The sequence below is a fragment of the Chiroxiphia lanceolata genome, chromosome 26 (assembly GCF_009829145.1).
Source record: "Chiroxiphia lanceolata isolate bChiLan1 chromosome 26, bChiLan1.pri, whole genome shotgun sequence".
Lineage (NCBI taxonomy): Eukaryota > Metazoa > Chordata > Aves > Passeriformes > Pipridae > Chiroxiphia > Chiroxiphia lanceolata.
The window spans coordinates 2,309,626-2,333,551 of NC_045662.1; the positions used below are offsets into that span (position 1 = coordinate 2,309,626).

The 23,926-nt window shown below is 59.8% G+C and overlaps 1 protein-coding gene across 2 annotated transcripts in view; it reads right to left on the bottom strand.

The window, feature by feature from the left end:
• KCNH6 (potassium voltage-gated channel subfamily H member 6) overlaps positions 1-18,686 on the bottom strand; it is a 34,677-nt gene extending 15,991 nt beyond the window's left edge. The window contains exons 1-6 of one of the 2 annotated variants that reach the window (XM_032711249.1): positions 18,589-18,686; positions 15,267-15,497; positions 6,610-6,765; positions 3,820-3,929; positions 1,774-2,086; positions 22-233 (exon numbers count right to left, since the gene is read on the bottom strand). In XM_032711249.1, the coding sequence (XP_032567140.1) occupies positions 22-233; positions 1,774-2,086; positions 3,820-3,929; positions 6,610-6,765; positions 15,267-15,497; positions 18,589-18,664 (1,098 nt within the window). In that variant the 5' untranslated portion in view covers positions 18,665-18,686. The remainder of the gene's footprint in view (positions 1-21; positions 234-1,773; positions 2,087-3,819; positions 3,930-6,609; positions 6,766-15,266; positions 15,498-18,588) is intronic. The other variant, XM_032711250.1, reaches the window with a different exon arrangement.
• Positions 18,687-23,926: the final 5,240 nt, after the last annotated feature.

Consider the following 23,926-nt stretch of genomic DNA (forward strand, 5'->3'; position numbering starts at 1 on the left):
GGCCTCTCAGCGCCCACGTACCTGTGTGACCTTCTCAGTGACGTTCTGGGTGCGCTCCATCACCTTGTGGGGAGCGATGATCTCGATCTCCGTGGTGGAGCCCGAGCGGTGCTTCTCCAGGTTGAACTCCACGAAGTTGAGGGTGAACTGGGGGATCTGGCTGATGGTCCGGTACTTCATGAGGTCCGAGTCCGAGGTGGAGTTCGGGGGGTTGGGTTTGACGTGGGAAGCCTCTGCAAGAGGATGGAGAGGAGCGTTGAGAAGGGCAGCGTGAGCAGGAACTGACCTGCAGAGCCCCCACCTCACTCTGGGACCCCCAGGAATCGGGGACCACCACAAGGTGCCACCAGAAGGTGCCACCAATGTCTGCCTGGCCATAAAGGCTTGGCTTCTTCAGTGTGGCTCAGACATGGGATGCCTGACCCAAGACACCTGAGAGGGGGCTGCTTGTCAGACACATCACCTATCTCTCTACCATTAAATCTCCTTCAGGGAGTTCAGACCAAGATACAGAGACATCCAGTATCCTGTGCTATCCCTGAAGACTGTAGCAGGTAAGGGACCAGCCCCAGTGAGACCTATCAGAGAGGGATGCCAAAACTGCAAGAAAACAGATGAAGGAGGAGGTTATTGTCCTCCACCCCTGCCTGACCAACACAGCTCCTGAGCTGCTGCCTTGGTGTTTGGCCACCAAACTGAGCAGCAGTTGGATGATGTCCCCACTCAGGTGTATCCTCCACCCCCATGCTCCAGGTAGGGAGGTCAGAGCTTTGTCTGGAAGAAGAGCTGTTGTGGGGCTGGATCCTGACAGGGGTTGGATCCTGGGGTTGGATCCTGACAGAGGGGACCTGCCTCTCTGGGTGACCCCAGTGCAGGACCAGGAAGGAAGCCCTGGAGGTTCATGGTCAAGGCTGTGGCAGTGTGTTTGTCATGGATGGGAGCACGTACCCACACCCAGGGCTCCAGGATCATCCCCAAGCACCATACCCAGTGTGTTCCCACCTTTCCATCTCCTCCAGGCAGGGCAGGGTTGTGTTTCCAGCTTTCTACCCCTTCTATCCCTTGTGCTCTGACATTGACCCAGTTGGTGTCATGGGCAGGAGGTGTCTGAAGACATTGTGAAGGTGCTGGTGAGTACCAGCTGCCAGCCTTCTCCCCGCACATTCCCATTCCCTCCCTCTACGTTGTGTCCCCTCCTGAGGGGCCATAACCTGTGACTATTTGAGGATCATGATCCTCCACCCTGTTTTCTCATGCCAGACACCACAGACCGATCTCTGTCCATCCCCAGTTCCTGACCTTAATCTAATTTGTCATCGTCACTCTCATGAGAACAAGAGGTCTGGATGTCAATACCATGATGGAGGTGTGTTCTCTCCATCCCTCCAGAGTGGCCTGGTTGGTGTCTCATCCGCCTCCAACACATGGACACAGCTCACATTGCACGTGCCTGCAGACCCCTCCCTTCCCTCCCGGGGAGGTGGGGTGGCAGTGGGACGCCCCTCGTGTGGGGCAGCCGAAAGCAACCTCACACAGTCTCACATCTCACACACAACACCGTGGATGGCTCCACGCACAGAGCAGGACCTGCCTACGCAGGGAATCGCATGGAGTCCAGTGGATCTGGGGAGAAGACCCCACCTTATCTCCACTTTGCAGAGGAAAAGCAGTGCGGGGCAAGAGACTAAGACCTCCCCCCCAAGATGTGCCGGGGCCATTGCCCAGGGCCCTGGCTCCCGCAGAAAACCGACAGCTCCGGGGGTTTTCCCCTACCTGAGTTTGCCCTCCTTTCCCTGAATTTTCTCTGGAACTCAGACCTCGCAGCCTCAAAGTTGTCCAAGGAGGAGACCCTGCGGAGGCTGTGGAAGCTGCCCCCAGGGCGAGACCGAAAGAAACCCCACGCGGGGTACGACCCTTGTGGGCCCGGCAGGGGAGGCTCTTGTTTCGGGGACGAGTGTTGTAGGGTGGGGTCGGCCTCCAGGCTCGGCCTCCGCTCCTTTTCCAGGAGGGATTCGGTCTCTGACTGCATACAGTTCTCCTTGGGCGATGTCTTCAAGTCCCTCAAAATCAGGGAGTCACCACCAGGCTTTAAGACAGCCAGGAGAAAGCGTTGTATTAGAAGGAGTCCCCGCGTGCTGGGGGGGAAGGAGAGGGAGCCGGGGGAGGTAAGAGGAGGGGCAGAGGGCTGGGAAGCGCCGCAGTTCCCGGGGTCACTTCCAACCGGGACCAGGACCTGCTTTGGAGTGGGGCGACCGAGTCCCTGGGGACCTGGCAGCTCCCACCTCCCACCAGCTGCCACCGGAGGCTGGGTCACCGCGGGGTGTTCGCAAGGCGATGCTGCACAGCCGGGAAGCAGAGCAAGAGAAGAGCAGAGCCCAGGGACAGGCTTGCTGGAGTACCTGCCTTGCCATGCGCTTTTCTGAGGTGTCCCTATGACCCACCACTGGACCTGCCCTCCCCTAACCTGCTGCAAGAGCTGAGGCCACCCCCGAGGGTCAGTGCCCGGGGTCCTGTGCTGGTGTCTGTGGGAGAGGCTGTGCTCTGCACCAGGAGCCACTGCAGGAGCTGCTGGGTTGGCAAATCTGGCCATATTGGTCCTCCTTCTCCTACAGCCACCCTTAGCCATGGCTAAACCTTCTTCCCTGGAGACCTAAAGAGTTTCCAGCCTTTAATGACTTCTGCAATGGGGTGCACAGAGCAACCACCTTCTGGAGCAGAACCCGCTGGGACTGTGCCCCTCCAATCCTACCCGTAGGAGGGACTGTGGCACTTCTCATCACCCCTAAGGACTTAAGGGCGGGTTTTAGGATGTGGTGCCAGGAGGGGCTGGCTGCCCCTGGACCTGCAGGGCTACCCCCACTTGATCATCAGGTTGTCCTCAATCCACATCTTCCATGTGTGTGTGCACCCCAAACATCCCAGTGCACTGCACAGCTTCAGCCTGGGGGTACCCAGAGCCTTCAGCAGCGCTGGTGTCTGAGTGACATACCCAGAGTATCTGATAACATGACACGTTTTCAACCTGCCACAAGCACAGCCTCTGAGAAGACAGGCACCTTTTGTCTCTTGTATCTATAATTTTGGGAAGCAGCTTTACCCAGGCTGTCTGGATACAGCCAGCACAGAGAGAACCTGGCACCTGGGGATGCCTTAGCAGAGCAGGAGCCTCCTGCCCACAGCCTCGAGCTGCAGCACTGCAGAAACAACACGTCTGTGACTGGAGGTACCCGGAGCACTTCTGACAGCCAAGAAGCCACCGAGAACAACAGTCTCTAAAGAGGACCCACCAAGAGTTTTTCAAGGTCAGCAATGACAGCATCACCCTCCATCATGGGAAGCACAGTCTTTGCTGGAGGGCTGAGAAGCCGGATCTGCCTGCACTGCCTGCTCCCTGCCAGGAAAACCACGGGAAAATGAGCCTTCCAGTCCCTGCCCAGAGCACACCTGCTCCTCTCTCCTACAGCCACCAGCACGTCCCCTCCTCGAGGCGAGGACAGCTCCCTGGAGCTCCACCATCCTGGACAACGTGCACTATGGAGCCAGACCTTCCTCCCAGCTTTGGCAGCTCAGCACATCTCCCGCTCCCCCCGCCAGCCACGGCCCGGCAGAGCAGCACCAGCTCCATCCCACGCCACCAAAGCACCGCGCTCACCACCGGCCCTCGCCGGGGCCAGTGCCTGGCACTGACCCAGCACCGGGGCCCTACCGCCGGATCCGGCCCGAGCCACAGCAGCCGAGGGACAGCGGGAGGGGGAGAGCGAGGAAGAGCACCAGGACCTGGCCTGATTTGGGCTGATATCAGACAAAGGCTACGGTTACCTTTCCATAGTCAATGGCTACTCCATCAAACTCACTGGTGGGCAGAGAGTCCCGCTGGATTTTGAGTCGCCGCAGGGACGGGAGACTAAACTTCAAACTCCTACTTTGACCTTGTTAGAAAGAAAAACAAAACACAAGAGAGAAAGGTGTAACCTGTCTGCACGTGACGGCTGGAGCGAGACGGGGCAGGGGGAGAGGCTGCGGAGAATTTGGGGTGGCTTTGGGGGATGCACATGCCAGGAGGCCCTTCCTCCTCCAACACACTTTCTATTCCCACGCCATCACACCACCGTGTGCTCAAGGCAGACCCTGACCTGGCAGAAAGCACCACTGAGCTGGAGGGCAGTCCCCTACAACCACAGATGCAAGACAGGAAAGGTGCAGAGCATCCCTAAGCCAATTAAAGAGGTTAAAGCCACTTAAGGGATTTGGACCTGGAGGAAATCGAGCCCCTAAATCTCCTTGGCGGAACTTCAGGAAAAAGAGATCACACAGTAGAGACTGTAAGTCAGAAAGGCATTAAAAAAAGTAGTTCTAGCAGTTTTGTTCTTGGAGTTGTTCTGGATTTTCAGCGAGGGATTCTGGACCACACAAGTGGGACCAGGAGACCACCTTGATGGGGACTGGGGCTGGACAAGGGCAGCCAGGGCTGCAAGGAGCTGTGAGAGAGGTTCAGGAGGGGAAAGGCCCAGATAGGGAAAGGGGCTGGCAGTGCCCACAATGGGACACAATGCCCCTGATTGTGACACCCAATGCAAAGTGACTTCTCTAGTGACATAGAGGAGACCACGGCCTCCTGCTGCTCAGAGTTGGTGTGAGCAGCCAGGCTCACACCCTCAGGGCCTAGGTCAGCCCTGGGGCTCATCTGACCCCCAGCAGCACCAACTGTGCTCACTAACCACACCAAAATGGCCAAAATCCTGAGGCACCCAGGACACGACACAAGCTCGACAAACACATTTTCCTCTGGAGAAAAGCAGCACATTGAGGAGCTGTTTGGTTTTGGTAGGATTAGCTTCCCACAGAGCCCCAACACACCGCCGAGCTGCTTGGACAGGCTCCCAACCTGCCAGCTCCCCAAAAATGGCTCCACTGGTGGGGTACCACGTGGGTTCCCTCTGCTCACCCCATCCCCACTGCCCAGAGCAGCTTTTCAGCTGGAAGAAGCAAAGCATCCGACTTTCCCTGTGCATCAGTGAACCGGGGACCAGCAATGCAGCCTCCTGTGGCCGTGTAATTAAAGACTGAGTCACAAAACCCGCTCTTGAGAGCACAGCCTGGGCTGGAGCCAGCAGCTCTGGCCTTTCCACACTCCCCATCACTGGGGTGGGAAACCCAAGAAACACCCCTTGGGATGCACAGCACAACCTCCAGTGCAGGGAAGAGACAGGTACCCTTTGTTTGGGTACCTTCTGCCAAAGGTCCCACCCAAAGGGGTGGGGTGGGGTATGGATGCATCATATGTTGAGATGTACTGAGAGGTAAGGGGGCTGCAAAGCAACACTGTTGCTGGAATTTAGGATTTCCTCAGCAGTTCATGCACAGAAGCCAACTAGTACTAAAGCAATCCACCAAAAATATGAATCTCATCACTTCAGAGACGTAGGAACACGTGCACAGGTGATCTGTGCAGTCACACGCACGTATCCTGTGTGTGTACGCCTGGCCTGAGGACACAGAAACCCACATAAAACTCCACTGGCACCCACTGCCACGCACACAGACACCTGAATGGCTCTGGGATGTAGAGATGCCCCGAGTGGGAATGCACTGAAGCTCACACCACTGCACCAGCACAACGGACAGGTGTCCCCATCAACCCCTGACATGGCCCTGGCTCTGATCCCGGTTCCACTGTGCCTCCCCACAGGCCACAGGGGGACAGACCCAGGTTGGTCCCACAGCTTTACTTTGAGGCCTGCCCAAAGCACCCCTATAGCACCCCACATCCCCGGGGAGTGTTGGCATGAAGGTGGATGTGGGATTATTTCCCTGACTCAGAGGTGACGAGCAGCGAGGGCCGTACGGCAGCAGGAGATTTGGATGCTACAGCTTCTTGTTGCCAGGTCTAACATCTGCATCTGCATCCCCTTGAGAGCCTCACCACGGCGTCCCTTTGATCCAGCCTTCCCAAAAAAGGAATTTGAGTTTTCCACTGCCTCCGAAAGCCTCACAAAAGCCTGGAATGAGCCTGGCACAGCAGGGAACAGCCCAAAGCCGGGGCAGGCTGAGCCATCGTAGCACAACCATCCTTGTGCCACTTGCCTGTGGTGACATTCCCAGAGCACAGCCATGCTGGTGGTGACACCGAGTGCCCCCTGCTCCTCTTGGTGACCCTGCACACAGGCCCTGTCCCACACCAGCACCAGCCAGTGCTAAATATGGAAAGGATGCAGCAAGGCAGGCGGTTCGCAGAGGGTCTCCACGGCTCCACTTGCAGCAAGACACCCTCTCCTTAAAAATGCACCATCTCATGCGGGGTGTCAGCCCCCAGCCCTGTTCCCAGATCCTCAGTTTTCAGAAGGTGTGTGTGGGCACGTGTGGATGTGAGGGGAGCACAGCTGGCCCAAACAGCCTTTTTCCACCCAGTTGGTGCCCGGCCAGACCGGTCCCCAAGCAGGCAGAGATGACACCGTGCACAAACACAAACCTCTCCCCGTGCACGATCCTGCCCAGCCACGGGCACATCCTTCAGCCCCCACGAGCTCCCGAGAAAACCACGGGATGGGGATAGCCCTGAGGATGCTGGGCTGCCTCTCCCACACCCCCAGTGTCCCCGGTGACACCCACCTCTGCTCCAGGTCTGCGACAGGCGGTGGTGGAGGCTCCGGCCGCTGCTCTTGGCGACGAGCTGGGCCAGGTCCTCGAAGTTGAGGATGAACATGATGACGACGCCTTCCTCGTTCTTCACCGGCACCACGTCCACCAGGCAGCGGAAACACGAGGCTGCCGAGCAGAGACAGGCTCAGGAGGGGCTGCACGGGGGTTTCTGCCCACCCACCGCCCCAGCACAAAACACTTTTGGCAGAAGAGTTTTTTTTAAGCCCTTCAATGGGTGTAATCCCTGCTGGTGGGGAGTGGAGGATTTGGAGGATGATCTGAGCCCTGGGAAAGGGCCGTATCCCTGAAGCATCTCAGCTCACACTGATCACATCTCTTTTTTCTGTTCCAGACAGTCATTTATATTAATGTACTTGTGAGCAGCAATTAAAGAGTGAGTAATTAAGAACTCAGGAAGTCCCAGGTAGTGGTTTAACCTCATTAAGCATCCTGCTTGTAATCATGCCACAGCTAATTGCCCTGCAATCATCAGGCAATTTTTGGGGACTGGATGAAGGCAGTGGGGGTGGGCCTGACCTCATGTCTCATCCCAACCCTGGGCAGCAGGATGGGGTGGGATCGGTGTGATGGTCCCCAAGGACATCCCCTGCTCAGGCACAGCCTCGTCTCACTCCTGCTGTGAGGAAACTGAGGCACAAGGGGCACAAGGCTCAGTGTCCTGAGAGCAATGGAGGCTGCGAGGAGGATCCCAAACAGGGCACGAGGCCATAGGGATTTTCCTGTTGGATACCAGCTCAACTCCACGGCTCTGCTTGCACTGCAGTCAGGCACCAATGTGCAATTAGGGGCACCTGAAAACACCTACAGGTCTTTCCCAAAGCACAAACAGAGGATACAATGGAGCTCCCACCTCCTTTGCCAGTTTTATTCCCCTAAAATCCTTCAAACCCCCTACCCAAGGGTATAATCACTTGAGCTGTCTCCTGTTGCTTTGACACTGGTGGGAGCAGGACCCCCTGAGCCACAGCCCCTCTGGCAAATGCCCTGAACATTCCCGGGCTCTGATCCCAAACCTCCCAGAGATGACGGAGCACCCAGGTACCGCTCTGGCCGGTTTGGAGCTGAGCCACCTCCTCCCACGGCAGTTTTTGCCCCGTGCAGATCCCTGCCCTGGCCTTTCCCCCTCGAGCCACCTCCTCCCACGGCAGTTTTTGCCCCGTGCAGATCCCTGCCCTGGCCTTTCCCCCTCGCTCTGCTCACCAGGGATTAGCGGCTCGGGCAGGGATGTGCTGCCGGCCCGATCCAGAGCTCTCCCGCTCCGGCCATGGCCACGCTCCAGCCGGGAGGGGGATGTCGGCCTTTGTGCGTATAATTTTAAGGAGCTCAGGGCCTCCCGTAATCAGGAGCAGATGGCCGGCATCGGGCAACTTCAAAATCTGCCCTGACGTCAGGGATGTGCACATCCACGGGCACTCGCGCGGGCACAAGAGCGGGCAAGAAACGGATACGGTGAAATCTGTTTAAAGAGCCCGGCAGCCCGGGATTATTCCTTTCTTCCTTTCTTTATTTCGTCGTCGTTCCCCACAAGGAGAGGAAAATCCCCTTAAACGTGTGAGCTGGGCAGGAGGGAGGGGTTTCTGGCAGACAGAGCTGTTTGGAAGGGCCGCCCGGGGCTCGCTGTCGGTCACCTGTGTGCGGTGCCAGGGGGGCGGGAAGAAAGGAGCCCTTTTCCCTCCCTTTGTCAGGATTTTTGGGGATCTGAGGATAAGTGATGTCCTGTAGGTGATGCTGAGTGGGTGAGGTATCCCCTGGGATGTTAAGGTGGCACATGCCCTGCAGGATGAGGTGGTGCCATCCCCGGGATGCCGTGGCTCTGCCGGTGTCGGTGTTGGTGCGTGCAGGGGTGTGCACAGGTGAACCCTCTCACCTGTGCTCGTGATGTCCCCTGGCACTGGATACTTTCTCCTTTGGTGTGTTAGGAAATGAGGTGGTTTTTTCCCCACAGGTGGTTTTGAAGCATCACCAACTACCTGGAACCCTCGTGGTTCATTGGTGTGGGCAGCCATCAGCTCCATGCTTCCCCAGCGCACCAGGAATCCTGATCCAGAAGGCCTCATCCTGACTCAGGTGCTCTGCCCTCCTGCATCCCTTCACTGCTTCACTTTTCCTTCCTAAGCTCCTCTGTGGCAGTGGGAGGGGGTGGTGCTGAGCTGTTCTCATGGGGGCTGGGTCCTGGCAGGCCCTGTGTGGCGTGGGAAGGGTTAATCCCATGGCCAATGCTGAACAGCTGAAAACTGGGCCCAGTTACATCCAGTTGGAGGAATAGTAGGAGCAGCTGGGAGGTGGTTGGGGCTGGGTTTGAGAGGCAGCTGGTGCCTGGTTTGATCCTACAAATCTGGGAGGTGCTGAGCCTGAGCAGCCCTGGCCAATGTTGCTGTGAGCCCCTCGCTGATCCCTTATTAAATTAAATAAAATAGACTATTTCTGTTGGAAGAGACCTGCAGCGATCATCTAGTCCAACTGCCTGGCCAATTCAGGGCTGAACAAAAGTTAATTGGGTGTGAGACCCTCCAAAACCAGGGGAATCACCCCAAAACCAGCCCTGCGTGCCAGGAACTCAGTGTCTTGCTCAGGCCCACATTGAATAGCATGGATGGCATCAAGGGAATGATGGAGCATCAGTGCCAGGGGTGGAAGCAGTGTGTTCCCTTAAGGCTGGCCCAAAGGTAGGGCAGTGCCCCAACATTTGGGGTCCCTGGGCAGCTGTGATTTGGGGTACCCCTAGCTCTGGGGAGAGGCTGCAGCTGGTAGACCCCTGGCACCCTCTGCCCTAACTTGGTTTCCCTGTGGTGAACCAGGCTGGGCTCTGCTGAATGCTGAGCCTCCCCTCCCTTCCTCCCAAAAACCAGGCACCCCAGACCTGCTGTGGCAACAGTGGGCAGAGCCAGCCCCTGGAAGGACCCCAGCCCTGGGAGGGACCCCAGCCCTGGGAGGGACCCCAGCCCTTGAAGGGACCCCAGCCCTTGAAGGGACCCCAGCCCTGGGAGGGACCCCAGCCCTTGAAGGGACCCCAGCCCTTGAAGGGACCCCAGCCCCGGGAGGGACCCCAGCCCCGGGAGGGACCCCAGCCCCACACTCCCACCCTCGTTCCTCGATTGACTGTCCCCATCCATCTGCCTGTCTCTTCCCCTCAGCTGTTCAGCTAATCTGTCTCCATCCGTCTAATTTTATCCAGCCGCCAAATGATCTCCTGGAGGAGCCCTGGGGGCATTCACAACCTGCCTGTGCTCCGTGGCCACCTCCGGGGGGGTGTCTGTGCCACCGGGGGTGAAACCCAGAGTGGGCGCTGCGGGACGGGCTCGGCACGGGAGATAAGACTTGGGTGGTGGTTTGGAGGGTCCCACAGCCAACGTGGTGGGTCTGCCCGGGCTGGGAAAACCACTTCATCCCCTAAACCCCTGGGTTTGATCTTCCCAGCACCCAGCCCACCTCCCCCGAGCCGAGCGAGCGCTCGGAGGTCTGCGCTTCCCGACCCACCGTGTGTCTCCTGACCTTGATAAAAGCGAGCACTTATCATTATAACATTAAAAATGTCATCGTTGGGGGCCCTCCCTCCCCGTCCCTCTTTATCCCCCTCAGCCGCCGGTGGTTAATGCCTTTGTCGGTATCATCGGTATTAAACTAATCAACAGGACACGGGGGTTTCCAAGAGCTGGACACAAACCAGTATTGTTACGAATATTAAAAAAGCAGGCTATTAATCTGCCCTCCGAGCTCTTACCGAGGCCTGCCCTGCCCTCCCCCCGGCCGGGAGATTTAATCTGCGGGGTCTCATGGCAGAGTGGCTAAATCTATAGTGGTATTATATAAAGGAGCAGAGGAGAGGGGCCGGGAAGGGCACGGAGGGGATGGGGACAGGGATGGGGGCAGAGCTGTGCTCTGGGGCTGGCTGGCACACCCAGGGAGATGCTTGGAGGGCCGGGCTGTGCTCCCGTCCTGGGATAAATCAGTGTCAGGGCTGGGTGGAACTTCAAAGGGAAGCGCAGATTGCTGGGAGGCCCTAAAGCAAATCCCTGAGGTGGGATGGAAAATAATGGAGGTGGGGGCTGAGCCGGTGGGAGATGGGTCACTCTTGGGGTCCAGGGTGAGCCCCAACACCTGGGTTTGCAGCCCCCTGTGCAGGGAGGGAATGTGCACCACGGGGTCTGCACTGGCCCCTCATCCCACACCCAGACAGGGCATCGGGAGACTGAAACCCGCTGGGACACCAGAGCAGGGAAAATGACCTTATTAAGTAACGTCAGGGGGGTGGAGGTTCCCTGTGTGCAGCGAGGAAGGGCAGGGATTCCTGCACTGACAGGACTCGCTGGTTGGAAGCAGCACTGGAGGAGGAAAACCAGGAGTGCCAGGGGGGTGAGGGTACCCACCAACAGCGTGGCCACGGGAAGGATCCAGGCCCAGCCAGGCGGTTTGGGTGCAGGTGGAGGGATGCTCTGATCCCCAGGAGCCAAAAGGGGTCCTGGATCAATACAGAGGTTTGGTAAAATGCAGCTTAACCCCCTCTACAAGCCAAGTGAGTGGCCACATCCAGGCCCTCAGTCCTTCCCCTGCTAAATCCGTGCTGGCTGCAGGAATTAGTCCAGCTTAGAGCAGGGCTCTGTGGCCAAAGCTGCAGTGCTGACAGCATTTCCTGGGGCTGTCCAGCCATCCCAAGGGCCCTGTCTTCACAGGACATGGGGACACCTCCCACTGGGGATACAACAGTTGGTGAGGATGACGATGGAGTGGTTGGGGTGGGAACTGGGAGCTCTGCCACGGCAAGGATTTCAGGGAAAAGCCTCCTGGGCAGCATCCCGGGGGAGCTGGGGATGCTCTGGACCTACACTTCCATTCATGGGATATCAGGTCCAAGCAAAAAGCATCTGAGGAGCAGCAGAGGATGGAAAATGTGTCTCTTCCAGGTTGTGCCCTAGTCACACTGTCCCCAGGGCAAAGGAGTGGCATTATTGCCCCAGGGCAACCAGAGTGGCTGGAGCTGCAGCACAGCCGTGCTGAGGATGGAGGAATTGGATCCTCAGAGCGGGATCTCCAGGACCAGTGTTTGCCATTGTGAGGCGGGATGTTTACAAGTCCCCATCTGGATTTGGGCCATGGTGTCTGTCCCTTTTTGAGGTCACAGCCTGACCCTTAAAGGAACATAAAGCAAACAGCCTCATCTTGGTGTAAACTGCAGGGGTTTGTACAAGCCAAGAGCTCAAGTTGGGGTTGGGGTTTGTCAGCTGGCTGTGCTTCCCTGCTCCTCCACCACCCAGGAATTCCCATCTGTCCTGCCTTGTCCACCCCATGGTGCAGCAGCAGAGGCTCCCTAGGGATGCCAGCACCAAATCCTACCCTGACAGTGCCAGGATCCAGCAGCTGCTGGTGGGATTTGTCCTCCTGCTCCCAGTGCATCCACTGGGTACGTCACATGTTGCTGTTTACAGAGCTGTACAGAGGAACCCTGGCTGGATCCATCCCCCCTGCCTCGGCCAGGCTTCCTGGCAGCAGCTGCTGGAGAGGTGATTGCTGTGCCATGGATGTGCCCTGGGCTGGGAACACGTCACATGAGTCCCCTGTCCTCTCTGGGTGCAGTGACACCCCCCAATCCATGCCTGCCCAGCTGCCTGCTTGGACCCCCCATGGGGAGCTGTGGGGGGACATGCTGGGTGATCCCAGTCACTCTGCAGCCTCCGTGCTCCTGGAGCCCCTGGGGAGAAATCCCGGGTTATGCACCAGTGTAACGAGTTTGCCAGCCTGATGCCAGCCTCTCATCCCCATTCCCAGGGGCCTGATACAAACTGCTCCTGCTGGAGGGGACAAGCAGTGGGCTCTGCCTGGGAGGGGACAGGATGGAGGGGCTGGGGCTACCCCACCAGCTGCTCTGGCTGTCTCAGCCACATCTCCCCTTTCATATTCATCAGCATCACATTCATGCAGATTAACTGGAGCGGGTGCCACCAGCTGCTGCTGTTCAGGCCATGCCAGCACCGTGGTGCCCAGCACCTGTGGCCACTGGCGCCACTCTGGGGACCCTGGGAGCTCTTGCCGGTGTCTTTGCCCTAAAGCACATCCCTCTTGGGTGGAAAAACCCCAGCCCTGGGTGCAGCTCGGCTCCACCAGCCCTTCAGCATCACCCCCAGGGGATGCTGGAGGGGTTTCAGCTCCCCCTGGCCCCAGGGGCAGCGTGTCCCCAGGGCTGGCAGCTGTGGCTGCTCCTCGGCGCGGCGGGAGCTGATCCCGTGCTGACCCCCCTGTCTGGGGCAGCCCCAGCTGTGGAGCATCTTGTAAGGAAATTAACTTTTCACTGATCTCTCAGCTTTGAGCTGGGGATTAGAGCCCACACGCACTGCAGACAGGCTCTCCCCTTTTTCCAAGGCCTTTTTGGGGCTGCTGTGGCGGGGAGGGACAGCTGCCCTGGCCGGGCTGGGCCCACCTTCCCTAACTGGTACTTGGTTCTTGGCTCCGTTTCATCTGCCCGGAGCTGGGCTTGCTGCTGGCACCCCTGGATCTTTTGGTTCTGTTTATAATTAGCTGACAACAGCATGGGCATCCAGATGGGGCCCAGGCAGCCAGGCTGTCCCCGGGGCCACACATCACCCCATCACTCAGCATCCTCCTGTCCATGGGCAGGACCACCTGCCTGGGCACCCCCTTCCCACCTCCATCCATCCATCCATCCATCCATCCATCCATCCATCCATCCATCCATCCATCCATCCATCCATCCACCCACCCATCCATCCACCCACCCATCCACCCATCCCACCCCAGCCCTGCAGCGGGGGGGGGGGGGGGCTCTGAAGGGCAGGTTTGGGATGCAGTTTTGCCTCTGTCAACCAGAAAAGCGAGGAAACAACCCCGGGAGCCGCAGAGCCGGGAGTACCGCAGTAATAAACAGCAGGTCGAGGCTGGAGATTGGTGCTGCCGGTATGAAAAGGAGGACAGGCGGGTTCGGAGCCTCCGCCGGCTAATTAAGCAGCAGCTCCTATAATGCAAAGGCCTTTTCTTTGCCGATAAGACCCATTTATAATGGGCTGAGCGGTTGCAGGCTGAGTGCTGGGGGGAAACAATTGGAAAGCATATTGCTGGTGGGGCTGGGTTTTAAAAATAGACATGAAGGGTTTGCTTCTGGGCTTTTTCCCCCCCCACACCGCTCTTTTTTAATAAAAAAGAGAAGAAAGCAGCTCGGAGCTCCAATGAGAGTTCCCCATGGCCTAGAGGAAGAGCAGGGCTCCGAGGACAGCACCGAGCATCCCGTGAGCCCAGCAGGAATGCTTCAAAGCGGGGAGGACGCTGATGGATCAGGCTCGCAGCCAAGAAGTCCCCGGGGATGGATGGGGAAACTATCCCGAGGGAGGGAGGGGAACAGGGCTGCACACGCTGTCCTTGCCACGGCCACGCGCTGGCGCTGGGGTGGGAGCAGGGGGACGGCGTGTGCCTCTCCTCTGTGTGCCTCTCCTCTGTGTGCCTCTCCTCTGTGTGCCTCTCCTCTGTGTGCCTCCCGGGCCGTGCTGGGCTCCAGCCAGGCCCTGAAACCGCAGCGGCCGAGGGGGGACTCGCACCCAGCCCTGGCACCGCTCCCGGCCCCGCTCCGCCCAGGAATGGCCCCGCGGGAAGAGCCTCGACCGAGCGGCCTCATCCTGACACCGCGCAGGGTCCAGCCCTGCCGGGATAACACGCAGGGGTGCTGCCAGCGGATAACTCCGGGCTTGATACACCGGCACCTGGATGCCAGCCCGGGAGATAGGGTCTGGGAGGGAGGCCAGGACACACGGGTCCCAGCCCTCAAGATAGGGTGCTGGGCTGGGAGCCAGGGCTCCTGCCTGCTCCTTCCCCTTGCTTCCAGTTGGTTCTCCTCTGGGAGCTGCCGGCAGAGCGATGCAGCCCCGTGCTCAGGGCCAACCCCCCATCAATATGATCTGGAGCGACGGGAAAGCTCCACAGGTTCAAAAAAAAAAGGAAACACTTCATATTTTTAACCTCCCGTGAGCTCCCGACCTGCGTTCCCCCGCCCCTGGGAGCCCTGGCCACTGCTGTTTTGCAGCATCAAGCACTAAATATTTATTTAACTTCCTGCCGTATTAGAACTAATCACTCGTATTTTCCATCAAAGCTTCATTTTCATCTTAACGTAATTCCATCTGTGCACGCACAGCCGCATCCTGCTCGCTGGAAAGGCAGCTCCCAGGCTGTCGGCCTCACCGGCTCTCAGCAGAGATGGGGGTTCTGTCTCATCTCATCTTGGAGCACAGACTGGGAAACCCATGTCCCTGCCTGGCTCCTCCATGGGCTTCCCATGGGATCCTCGTTCATGATGCAGGGATCCCACGAGCAATGCCATTTCTTGCCCCGGGAGCTCTGAGCCACCACCAAGGGCTTGAAAACAGCCTGACTCCCAAATAACCTGGCAATGTCATCCATCGCTCAAGGTCCCAATGCCCACAGTGCTCCATCACAGCAGAGGTGGCTCCATCCCACCATGGCTTCACCCTCAGCAAAGCCCCGAGTCTGATGCAATCCCGGTAGCACCAGACCCCGTTTGCTTCCCATCACCGGCTCCCGACAGCCCGAAATCCAGGGCAGGCGACACCTCCCACAGCCGGATCACCCCGAAGAGCGACTCTTACTGTCTTTGCGGTAGTAGAGGATCTCGAGCTTGCACTCCTCGGAGCCGAGCAGGGCCTGGGTGAGCTGGGCGATGGAGCTCTTGGTGGTGTCAGGGCCGGTGAGGAAGTCGCAGGTGCAGGGGCGCTGCATCACCTCCACGCGGGAGTACCCGAACATCTCGCAGAAGCCGTCGTTGCAGTAGATGATGGCACAGTTCTCCATCTGGGCGTTGGCGATGAGGAACTTGCGGTCTGCGGGGAGGCAGGAGAGCACGAGGCTTAAGGGGAGGTTGGTGGGGACCCACAGGGACTGGGGACAGCCTGGGAGGATGGGGGGGGTTGCTTGGGATTTTTGATGCCACCCACTGTGGGGCTTGTGCAGGGCCAGGCTCCCCGGGGACACCGGTGACAGGTCTGGGGGGAGGATGGCTGACGTCATCCCACACCACCCCGGGTGCTGCTCAGCTCTTGAGAGAGAGAAAACATCCCCAGTTTCATGTGAGTTGGTGACCGTGGGGACAGGGGGGCCCACGGGGGGGTTTCCCAGTAGAAGCAGTTTTTGCTGGGGTTGGCCAATCCATGCAGCCTTGACATCTCACCACTTGCATGTGGGGACTCTCTGCTGTCTAAAACATGGGCAATCTGTCCCTGACCAGCACTGCAGCCTCCGTCCCTTCCCAGGAGCTTATCAGGGACCTGAGTTATCTCAGAGACTTTCCACCCTTGCTCAGATTTGACTGAAGTCAGGCAAGGGGCAAGAGGAGGAGTGAGTGTGAGGCTTGGCTCATGGGAAGCTGGGTAAGACCCATCACTAATAATTCTCCTAATGTGAAATCCAGACACTGCTGGTCTGCATGGCCCCTGTGCTCAAAAAGAAAAGGGTTCAGGTGGACAAGAGGGGAAACTGAGGCAGGGAGTGGTGCTGCCCCATCCCCTCCTGGTGCTGCAGCCACCTGGGCTGGGCTGGGGCTGGACTCGCTGTCGTGCCAGGGTGTGTGGCAGTGCTGCACAGACCACGTCATCCAGCCCATATGGAGCCACTTCCATCCTTATCCTGTGGGAAACCCAGCCTAGAGCTTTGATTTGGTTGGATTTTGGGGCTTTTTTTCCAAGGATATCGAGGGGTGCTGGGCTGGGAAGGACCCTCTCTGGGACAGGTTTGCTGGGGTGACAGGGGGCTGTGGATGTTGATCTGATGGATGTTGTGCCCCCTCCCAGCAGCATCTCCCTCAGAGTTTGGCATCAACTCTGGGCTGGAGCCAGAGGCAGGTCAGAGCAGAGGGTCCATTTGGAGGCTGCCTCCCAGTCCAGACCCCAATTAATCTCCTGGATTACCCAGGAATGGCATCTGCAGCCTGCATGCTCCAGAGCCCTGCTGCGCTCCAGCCTCACCGGGAATTTCATCCAAATGCAGGAGAAACCTCTGCACAGCTTTGGCACCCAGAGCTGGGACACAGTGGGGTGGGAGGACCCCTCTCAGGCACATCAGGGCTCTCCCCGATGTCACCTACAGAGTCACAGCTCCAGAGGACACCTCCCAGTAAAACTGGTGTCCCCAGGGATGCTGCACAGGTCTCCTGCTTCATCCCACCCTGTGGTCACCCTTTGTGGGGGGTTCCCACTCCAGCACCTTTCCCTTTCCCACACAGGGCTGACACCAGCGCCGACGCTGCAAACAGCACAAACCACCACAGACAAATGTTTCCCAATTCCCTCTTCCCGATCCTTCTCTATCCGAATTGCTTTGCCAGCTGGAAGGTGGCACAAGGAGGGGACCTTCCCCCAAAGCCCCACTCCTGGGGCACGCTCCCCACCTGTGATGAACAGTTCCCCATCCAGTGTCAGCCCCATGGACCGGATCCAGGCTGGGCTGGCGCAGGACAGGATTTACGGGGCTGGCAGGGCGCCGGAGCAAGCTGAGCTCAGCTCAGGGATGTGACCAAGGCCGGGATGGGAAGGAGCTGCAGAACCAAGTCTCCTTGGGGGTATTTTCACCCCCACTTTGCTTTCTGCCCTGCCATCCCCTGAAGATTTGCCCTTGGTCCTACAGGGGCTCTGCTTCCCTGACAAGGAAGCGCTGGGCCTCTCCAGCTCCCCCAGGACTCACCAGGTGCCGCTGCACCCGTGGGAACTGCAGTGGAGGGGGTGAGGGCACCCACAAGCAGGGAAGGACCCTCTGCCTGTGGCAGTGTCGGGTGTGCTGGTTTGGTGTCTCCCAACACCTGTCACAGCACGAAACTGCCGCGGGGGAGCGTGGGGTGATGTTTCGGCAGAACCCAGCCGGTGCCCGACATGGCTGGCAGGGAGCGGGCAGGGAGCGGGCGGGGAGCGGGCAGGGAGCGGGCGGGGAGCGGGCAGGGAGCGGGCAGGGATGAGGGGACCTGGCTCCATCCCCACTGGGACACCTCGCCGCGTGCCCCCGCTGCTCCCCAGCCGCCGCTTCCCAGGGGGAACTGATAGGAACCAGGGACAGTTTTTCTCACTTTCCATCCCCAGGGTCACGTCAGTCACAGCTGGGGCAGGCAGCGCAGACCCGGCAGGGATGGCAGCGCCACGGATATTTGCCCACCCGGGAAACTCAGACACGGGAGAAAACCCGCAGCGAGTCGGGGCAGTGGGGGGTGCACAGCCCCAGCACCCCACGGCAGCCCCCCGAGCTCAGCTTCTGGGGGGACTCCAGTCCCACGGTCTCCTCCCCTCATCCCCAGCAGTGTGGGGGGACCCGGCCCCGTCGGGGTGCCCAGACAGCTCTGCCGCCGGGCAGAGCCCCGCGGCCCCCTCCCAGGCACACACAAACCCCAGCGCTCCCCGATGTGCACGGGCTCTTCGCCGTATCTGACACGAAAGCCAGCCCAAAAATTCATATAAAGGGATTACTCGGAGCAACAGCAAATGGCAACATTTCACCAGGGACGGCGGCCGCCGAGAGCGCGGAGTTGAAGGCAAACAGGCAGCGAGCCCGGCTGCGCTCGGGTACACCCTGTCCCCCAGCCCAGCCGGCCGGGACCCCCTCCCCGCCACCCCGGGGACCCCCTCCCAGCCCGGGGGCTGCGGGTGTCGCGGTGTCCCCGGCTCCCGAGGGAACACCGGCGCCGGGATCGCTCGTCCCCCTGCGTCGCGCTGTCTATAAATACCCGCGGGGACACTGCCGGGCTGTCGCGCACCCCTCTCCCCGCTCCGGGAGGTCACAGGGGCCCCTCCGTGCCCCCGGGGACACCCTCCCGCCTCCCTCCCCGTGTCTCCCCGCTGCGCTCCGAAGTTGGGGGGCCGCCCCGGCCGCCGGGGGGGGGCGGGAGGGAAGCGGAGCGGGACCGGGGCGGGGGGGTTGGGGTGCGGTACTCACTTTGTCCTTCAAATTTGCGGATGATGGTGTCCAGGTAGGTGTTCTGGGGGGCCACATGGCCCCGGCGCACCGGCATCGCTCCGCTGCGCTCTGCGCGCTCCCGGGAGCGGCGGAACTTGCCGCGGGCGCGGCGGGGAGCGCGGCCCGGCCCCGGGGCGGCTCGGCACGGCCCGGCACGGCGCGGCCCCGCTCCGCCTCACCCCAGGGCTGGCCGAGCTCTGGAGCCCAGCCGGCCCGGGGCTCCCATGCTCCCGGTGGCCGGAAGGGGGAACCCCTCCGCCCGCCCTGCCGCGCCCGGCCCCGGGCGGGGGCGGCCGGGGAGGATGAGGATGGGAGGGGGAAGCGGGGGGGAAGAAGGGGGAGGACCTGCCGGAGAGGGGGAGAAAATAATAGAATAAAATAATAAGAGTAGAAATCCCCCAAAGTGCTTAGTCACCGCTGCCCCGGCCCCGCCGGAGGCTCCGGGGGCAGCCCTCAGCAGCAACAGCTGCCGGCCGGGGGGCGCGCACCCCCCGGGGCTCCCCCGGGCCCCCCGGCCTCCCCCGGCACCGGCACCGGCACCCGCCCGGCCCCGCCCGGCCCCGGGGGCGGGGGTGCTCCGGAGTGGGGTGGGGGAGCAGGTGGGTGCTGGGGGTGCTGGAGGTGGGGGTCCCGGGGGGGCTGGGATGGGGCGATGGGGGTTCTGGAGGGCTGGGGCTGGGGTGGGGGTGATGGGGGTGGAGGAAGCTTTGAGGTAGTGGGACAGGGGGGTGATGGGGAGGTGGAGGGAGAGTCCTTGGCGGGGGGGGGTGGGATGGGGGGCTTGGGGTGGGTGGAGATGGGGTCCTTGGGAGGCTGGGATGGGGTATGTTTGGGGAGGGTGGGGGTGAGTTCTTCGGGGGGCTGGGGCAGGGAGTGATAAGAGGGTGGAAAAGGGGCCCTTGGGAGGCTGGGACAGGGGATAATGAGGAGATGTAGGTGGGGTCCTTGGGGTGCTGGATTAGGGAATGGGGGTGCTATGATGAGGGAATGGGCATGGGGGCTTTGGGATGCTGGGACAGGGCGTGATGGGGAGTGGAGGGAGGGTCCTTGGGGGATGAGGGGTGCTTGGGGGGGTGGAGATGGGGTCCTTGGGTTGCTGGGACCGGGGGTGCTGGAGGTTTGGGGTTCTGGGTACAGGAGATTGTGCTGGGGGTGGGGGAAGTTGGCGGGAGTGCAGGTGAAGGGTACTGGGGGCACTGGATAAAGGGGTGGTGAGGGAAGGGGTGCTGGGGGTGCCCGGGGCTGACGGGTGGGGATGGTGGAGGAGGGCGCTGGATGCCGGGGGTGGCAGAGGAGGGATGCCGGGGTGCAGGGGGGGTGGGTAGAGGGGGGCGTGCAGGTGGTGCTGAGGCGCAGGGGGTGGTGCGGGGGAGGAGGAGATGCAGAGGTGCAGAGGCAGAGGAGGGTGTGCCGCTGGGGGAAGGCGTTGGAGGGGGGATATCTGTGGCTGCAAGGGTGCAGAAGCAGAGGAAGAGGGTGCTGAGGGGTGCGGAGTGCAGAAGAGGGGGTACAGGAGTGTGGGTCGGCACAGGGGGGGCAGAGAAGGGGGTGCTGGGGGGTGAAAATGAGGTGCAGGGGGGCAGAAGCGTGGGGGCAGGGCCGGGGGGTTGGGAATGTCGGGGGGTGCTAGGGAGCATGTTAAGGTGTTCCTGGGGGTCCCGGGGTGCCGGGAAGGATGTCGGGGTGTTCCCGGGGGTGCCGGGGGTATCGGGTGCCGTGGGTCGGGCGGGGCCCGCACCCGGCGCTGTCCACTCCCGGTGGTGCTGAAGGGGCGGGCGGGGCGGGCGGGAGGGGGGGCTGGCTGCTTGTTTGGGGCGAGCCTTGGCATGGGAGGACCGGGACTGGCACAAGACTGTGTGGGCACGAAGAGTCCTTGAGGGACATGGAGCATCCCGGGGATCCTGAGAACTCAGGAGGGTCCAAGGGGTCCTGGGAGCTCTGGTGGACACGGAGAATCCAGGAGGTCCCAGGGTTCTCTGGCCACAGAAATTCCCATGGGCACGGGAGTCCCCACGTCTCTGTGGGACATCGAGGTCCCACAGTGATGCTGCCCTGCTAGAGCAGATGTTCAGCTTGTCTCCTGCCCACACCTTTGTGTCCCTCAGGGGTGGAGGCCAAGGGGACCAGCCCCCTTTCCCCCCTGAGAAATCCCCTCTGGACAACCCTCTTCTCCTGTGCCCACTGCTACGGACACTGTCCACTGAGGGGCTTTCTATTATTATTTTGTTATGCATGATTTTTCAGGCATGAAATTGGTCTAAGAGGATTATGGTCCATTATCATCAGCAGGAGTGTTTTGCTGGGATTTTCAATTAATATTCCAGTGCACCTCAGCAATGCCCACGGGGACCAGGCCATGCCCGTGGGACTCTTGACCCTTCCTGGGTTCCTCCTGTCCCTGGGCCAGCAAAGCAAGTAGATGAGCAGAGGCAGGTGCCCTTTCAGGCCCATTTCAGAGCCTCAGTGCTGCTTTTATCTCTGTCTCTCAGAGAAGTCAGCCTTCCCCAGCGGAGAAAAACTTGTTCTATTGTTGAAGAGGGTGAAAAACCCATTATCTCCCCCCATCCACTCTGCACGCTGCCTCTGCCATGATTTACTGCGAGTCGTGGAGGATGTTTTGCTCTATATTACACAGATGCAGCTTAATAGCATGGGGGAGGGAGAGGGACACGGAGTCCAGACTCCTGCCTTCTCTGTTTTCTTGTTGATATACTGTGTGACTCAAGGGAGACAGCTCTGTGCCGCAATTTCCTCGCTAGAAAATAGGGACATTGGTCACTTGGCCCGGTGAAACCTTGCTGAGATTCCTGGATGCCCAGTGCTGCAGGGGAAAGCAAACTATTATTACTACAGCTAATATGATAATAATTATGATTATTAATCACCAGGCAGCCAGGATTTAAGGTTGGCCTCCTGCCCTTCTCTCATCCCATAAATCAGTCCGGGGATGTTCGTGGGCACGTCACGTGGACACGGATGTGTCTGACGGCAAGGGCACGTGAGGGCTCACAGAGTGGGGGGCTCTGGGCATGGGGCAGGGCACAGCCCCAGCCTCCCAGCCCCTCAGCTGATCCCAGGAAGGCTTGTCCTGCTCCGGGCCTGGCACTTTGATCCCCCTTTCTCTTGCCAGGGAGCCTCATCCCATCACGTGGCTGATGGAAGAGCCTCTCTTACCAACCCTCTTCCCCACACAGCCCTCGCAGATGGAGTTGAGTCATGTCATTCCCTTTCAGGCTATTATTCACTAAGCTCCAGGAGCCTCCTGGTGCACCCATGGCTCTTCCAGTCGCCCCCCCCAGCTCTCCCAGTTCCCTCAGTACATCCCTGCAGAGCCGGGTCATCCCCCCGACTGCTGGCCCATGCCCTGCCTCCCTGCCCTCTCCAGAGCACTTTATGCCCAGACTTCTTTCAATTCCCTGGGTTTTAAGCATATGCTTGCAGTTAATCCCGTGCTTACATTTTGTCCCAAATAGGAAAAATTGGGGTCTTCGGGCAAATTCTCCTGCTGTTCAAGGCAGCTGAAGGGCTCCCTCTAATTCGACTGAGCAGTAATCCTGTCTCCCTGCCCTGTCTCCTCCTCCTCCCTCCCTCAGTTCTTTCCTTGCCTCCTTCTTCTCCTCCTCCTCCTCCTCCTCCTCTTCCTCCTCCTCCTCCTCCTCTTTCTCCTTCTTGGGTGTTTTTGAGGTTTTGCTCCTTTCCCCTTCTTTTCTTCCTTCCCACACCCTGGGGAATCAGTGGGAAACCACCTAGTTTCCAAGGGCAAAGGAGGCCTGGGTGCTTCCCAAGGGTGTCCTCCCATTCCCTGCTCCTGCAGCACAAGTGCCTAAGGAACCAGCTGGGAGTGCAGGGAATTAGAATCTGTGCAGGAATTATCACCTACCCAGCAAGGGGCTGCCCTGGGCAGGCACAGGCACATCGGGCGAGGGGGCACAGCCGTGAAACGGGGTGTGGATTTGGGGTGGGAGGTGTGGGATGGAGGGGATGGGAGCCCACTGGAATCCCAGCATGGCAGCTGTCGTCTGGTGCTTGCCAGGAGAAATGTTTGCCAACTGAGAGACGACATTTCTCCACATTTCTGTAATTAGAGCCACACTGCAAACACAGCTGGGAGGGGAGAGACGGGGCTCTCGTGGTCCCCAAAGCTGCTTCCAGCCACCAGGACAGTCCCCAGACACGCTCGGGTGTCCTGGTGCCTGGCACAGCTTGTGCCCCTGCTTTGCCCTTCACTTTTGGAAGATGCTCCAGGGATGTGACAGGGGAGGGAGGAATTGGGGCTGTAAATTTATTTCGTAGGGGGAAGGATGGTCCTTTTCCTGGCTCCCTCCTCTGCCCCACCACTCCAAACCCTGACTTATTTTTCCAAGCTCTCAGCTCCACACCGTTTGTTTGCTAAATATGAAACCAAAAAAACCCCACCCAAACCAAACAAAGGTAAAATGTGCAGCCAAAATGAACCCTCAGCAGCTTGGGCCTTCCACCACACCAGCCCCAGGGGGGACTGCAAACCTGGGAAGGACTCAGTGACATTAAACCGAGTCACGGATGTTGCTTCCTGACAAAAGCCACTTCCCACTCTTGGAAGTGTCAGGAAAAACCACAGAGACTCTGCTCTGGGATGGGGCCCACTTGGTTCATAGCAGCCACCCTGGCACCCTGCCCGTCCTCACTGCACAGCGGGGAAACTGAGGCACGGGGCCGGCTCGTGACTCACCTGCCAGGAGGATGGATGGGGCACACGGGCTGCAGTAACTCACAGGGATGCTGCAGGGAAGAGCAGGGAAGGGCAGGATGTGGCCATGGCAGGAGGGTGCTGGCAGAGGCTGCAGCAGGTCTGGAAAACCTCCTGGGCAAGGGGGAGAGGGACTGAGTGCCAAGGGCAGGGCCACACACTCCTGGCACTTTTGGTCTGGGACAATTCTCTCCCTGTCACCTGCAAAGCCTTGCTGGGACAGTGTCAGCTCAGGGGGGAGCCCCGAGGGGTGGGGACAGTCCCCACCAGCGCTGGGACATGGTCAGAGCCTGCTTTGGGGTCCTACTGCTGAGACAGCCCAAGGAAGTGGGATGGAGGGATGCTGCCCAGGCAGGGTGGGGGCTCTGTGGGGCTGGGGGGGGTCAGCCCAGCTCACATCTCCGGGTGTATCCCCTGGTGAGGGTGGGACCCAGCTGGGTGCTGGTGCAAAGTGTTCACAGGTGTGGGTGACACTCCTCCATCCTCCATCCTCCATCAGAGATGGACAAAGGAGGAGTAGGGCTGTCATTTGGGTTGGATCTGGCCCTGTCCCCCTTGGTAGGGAATTCTAGCCAAGCCATGGGGCCG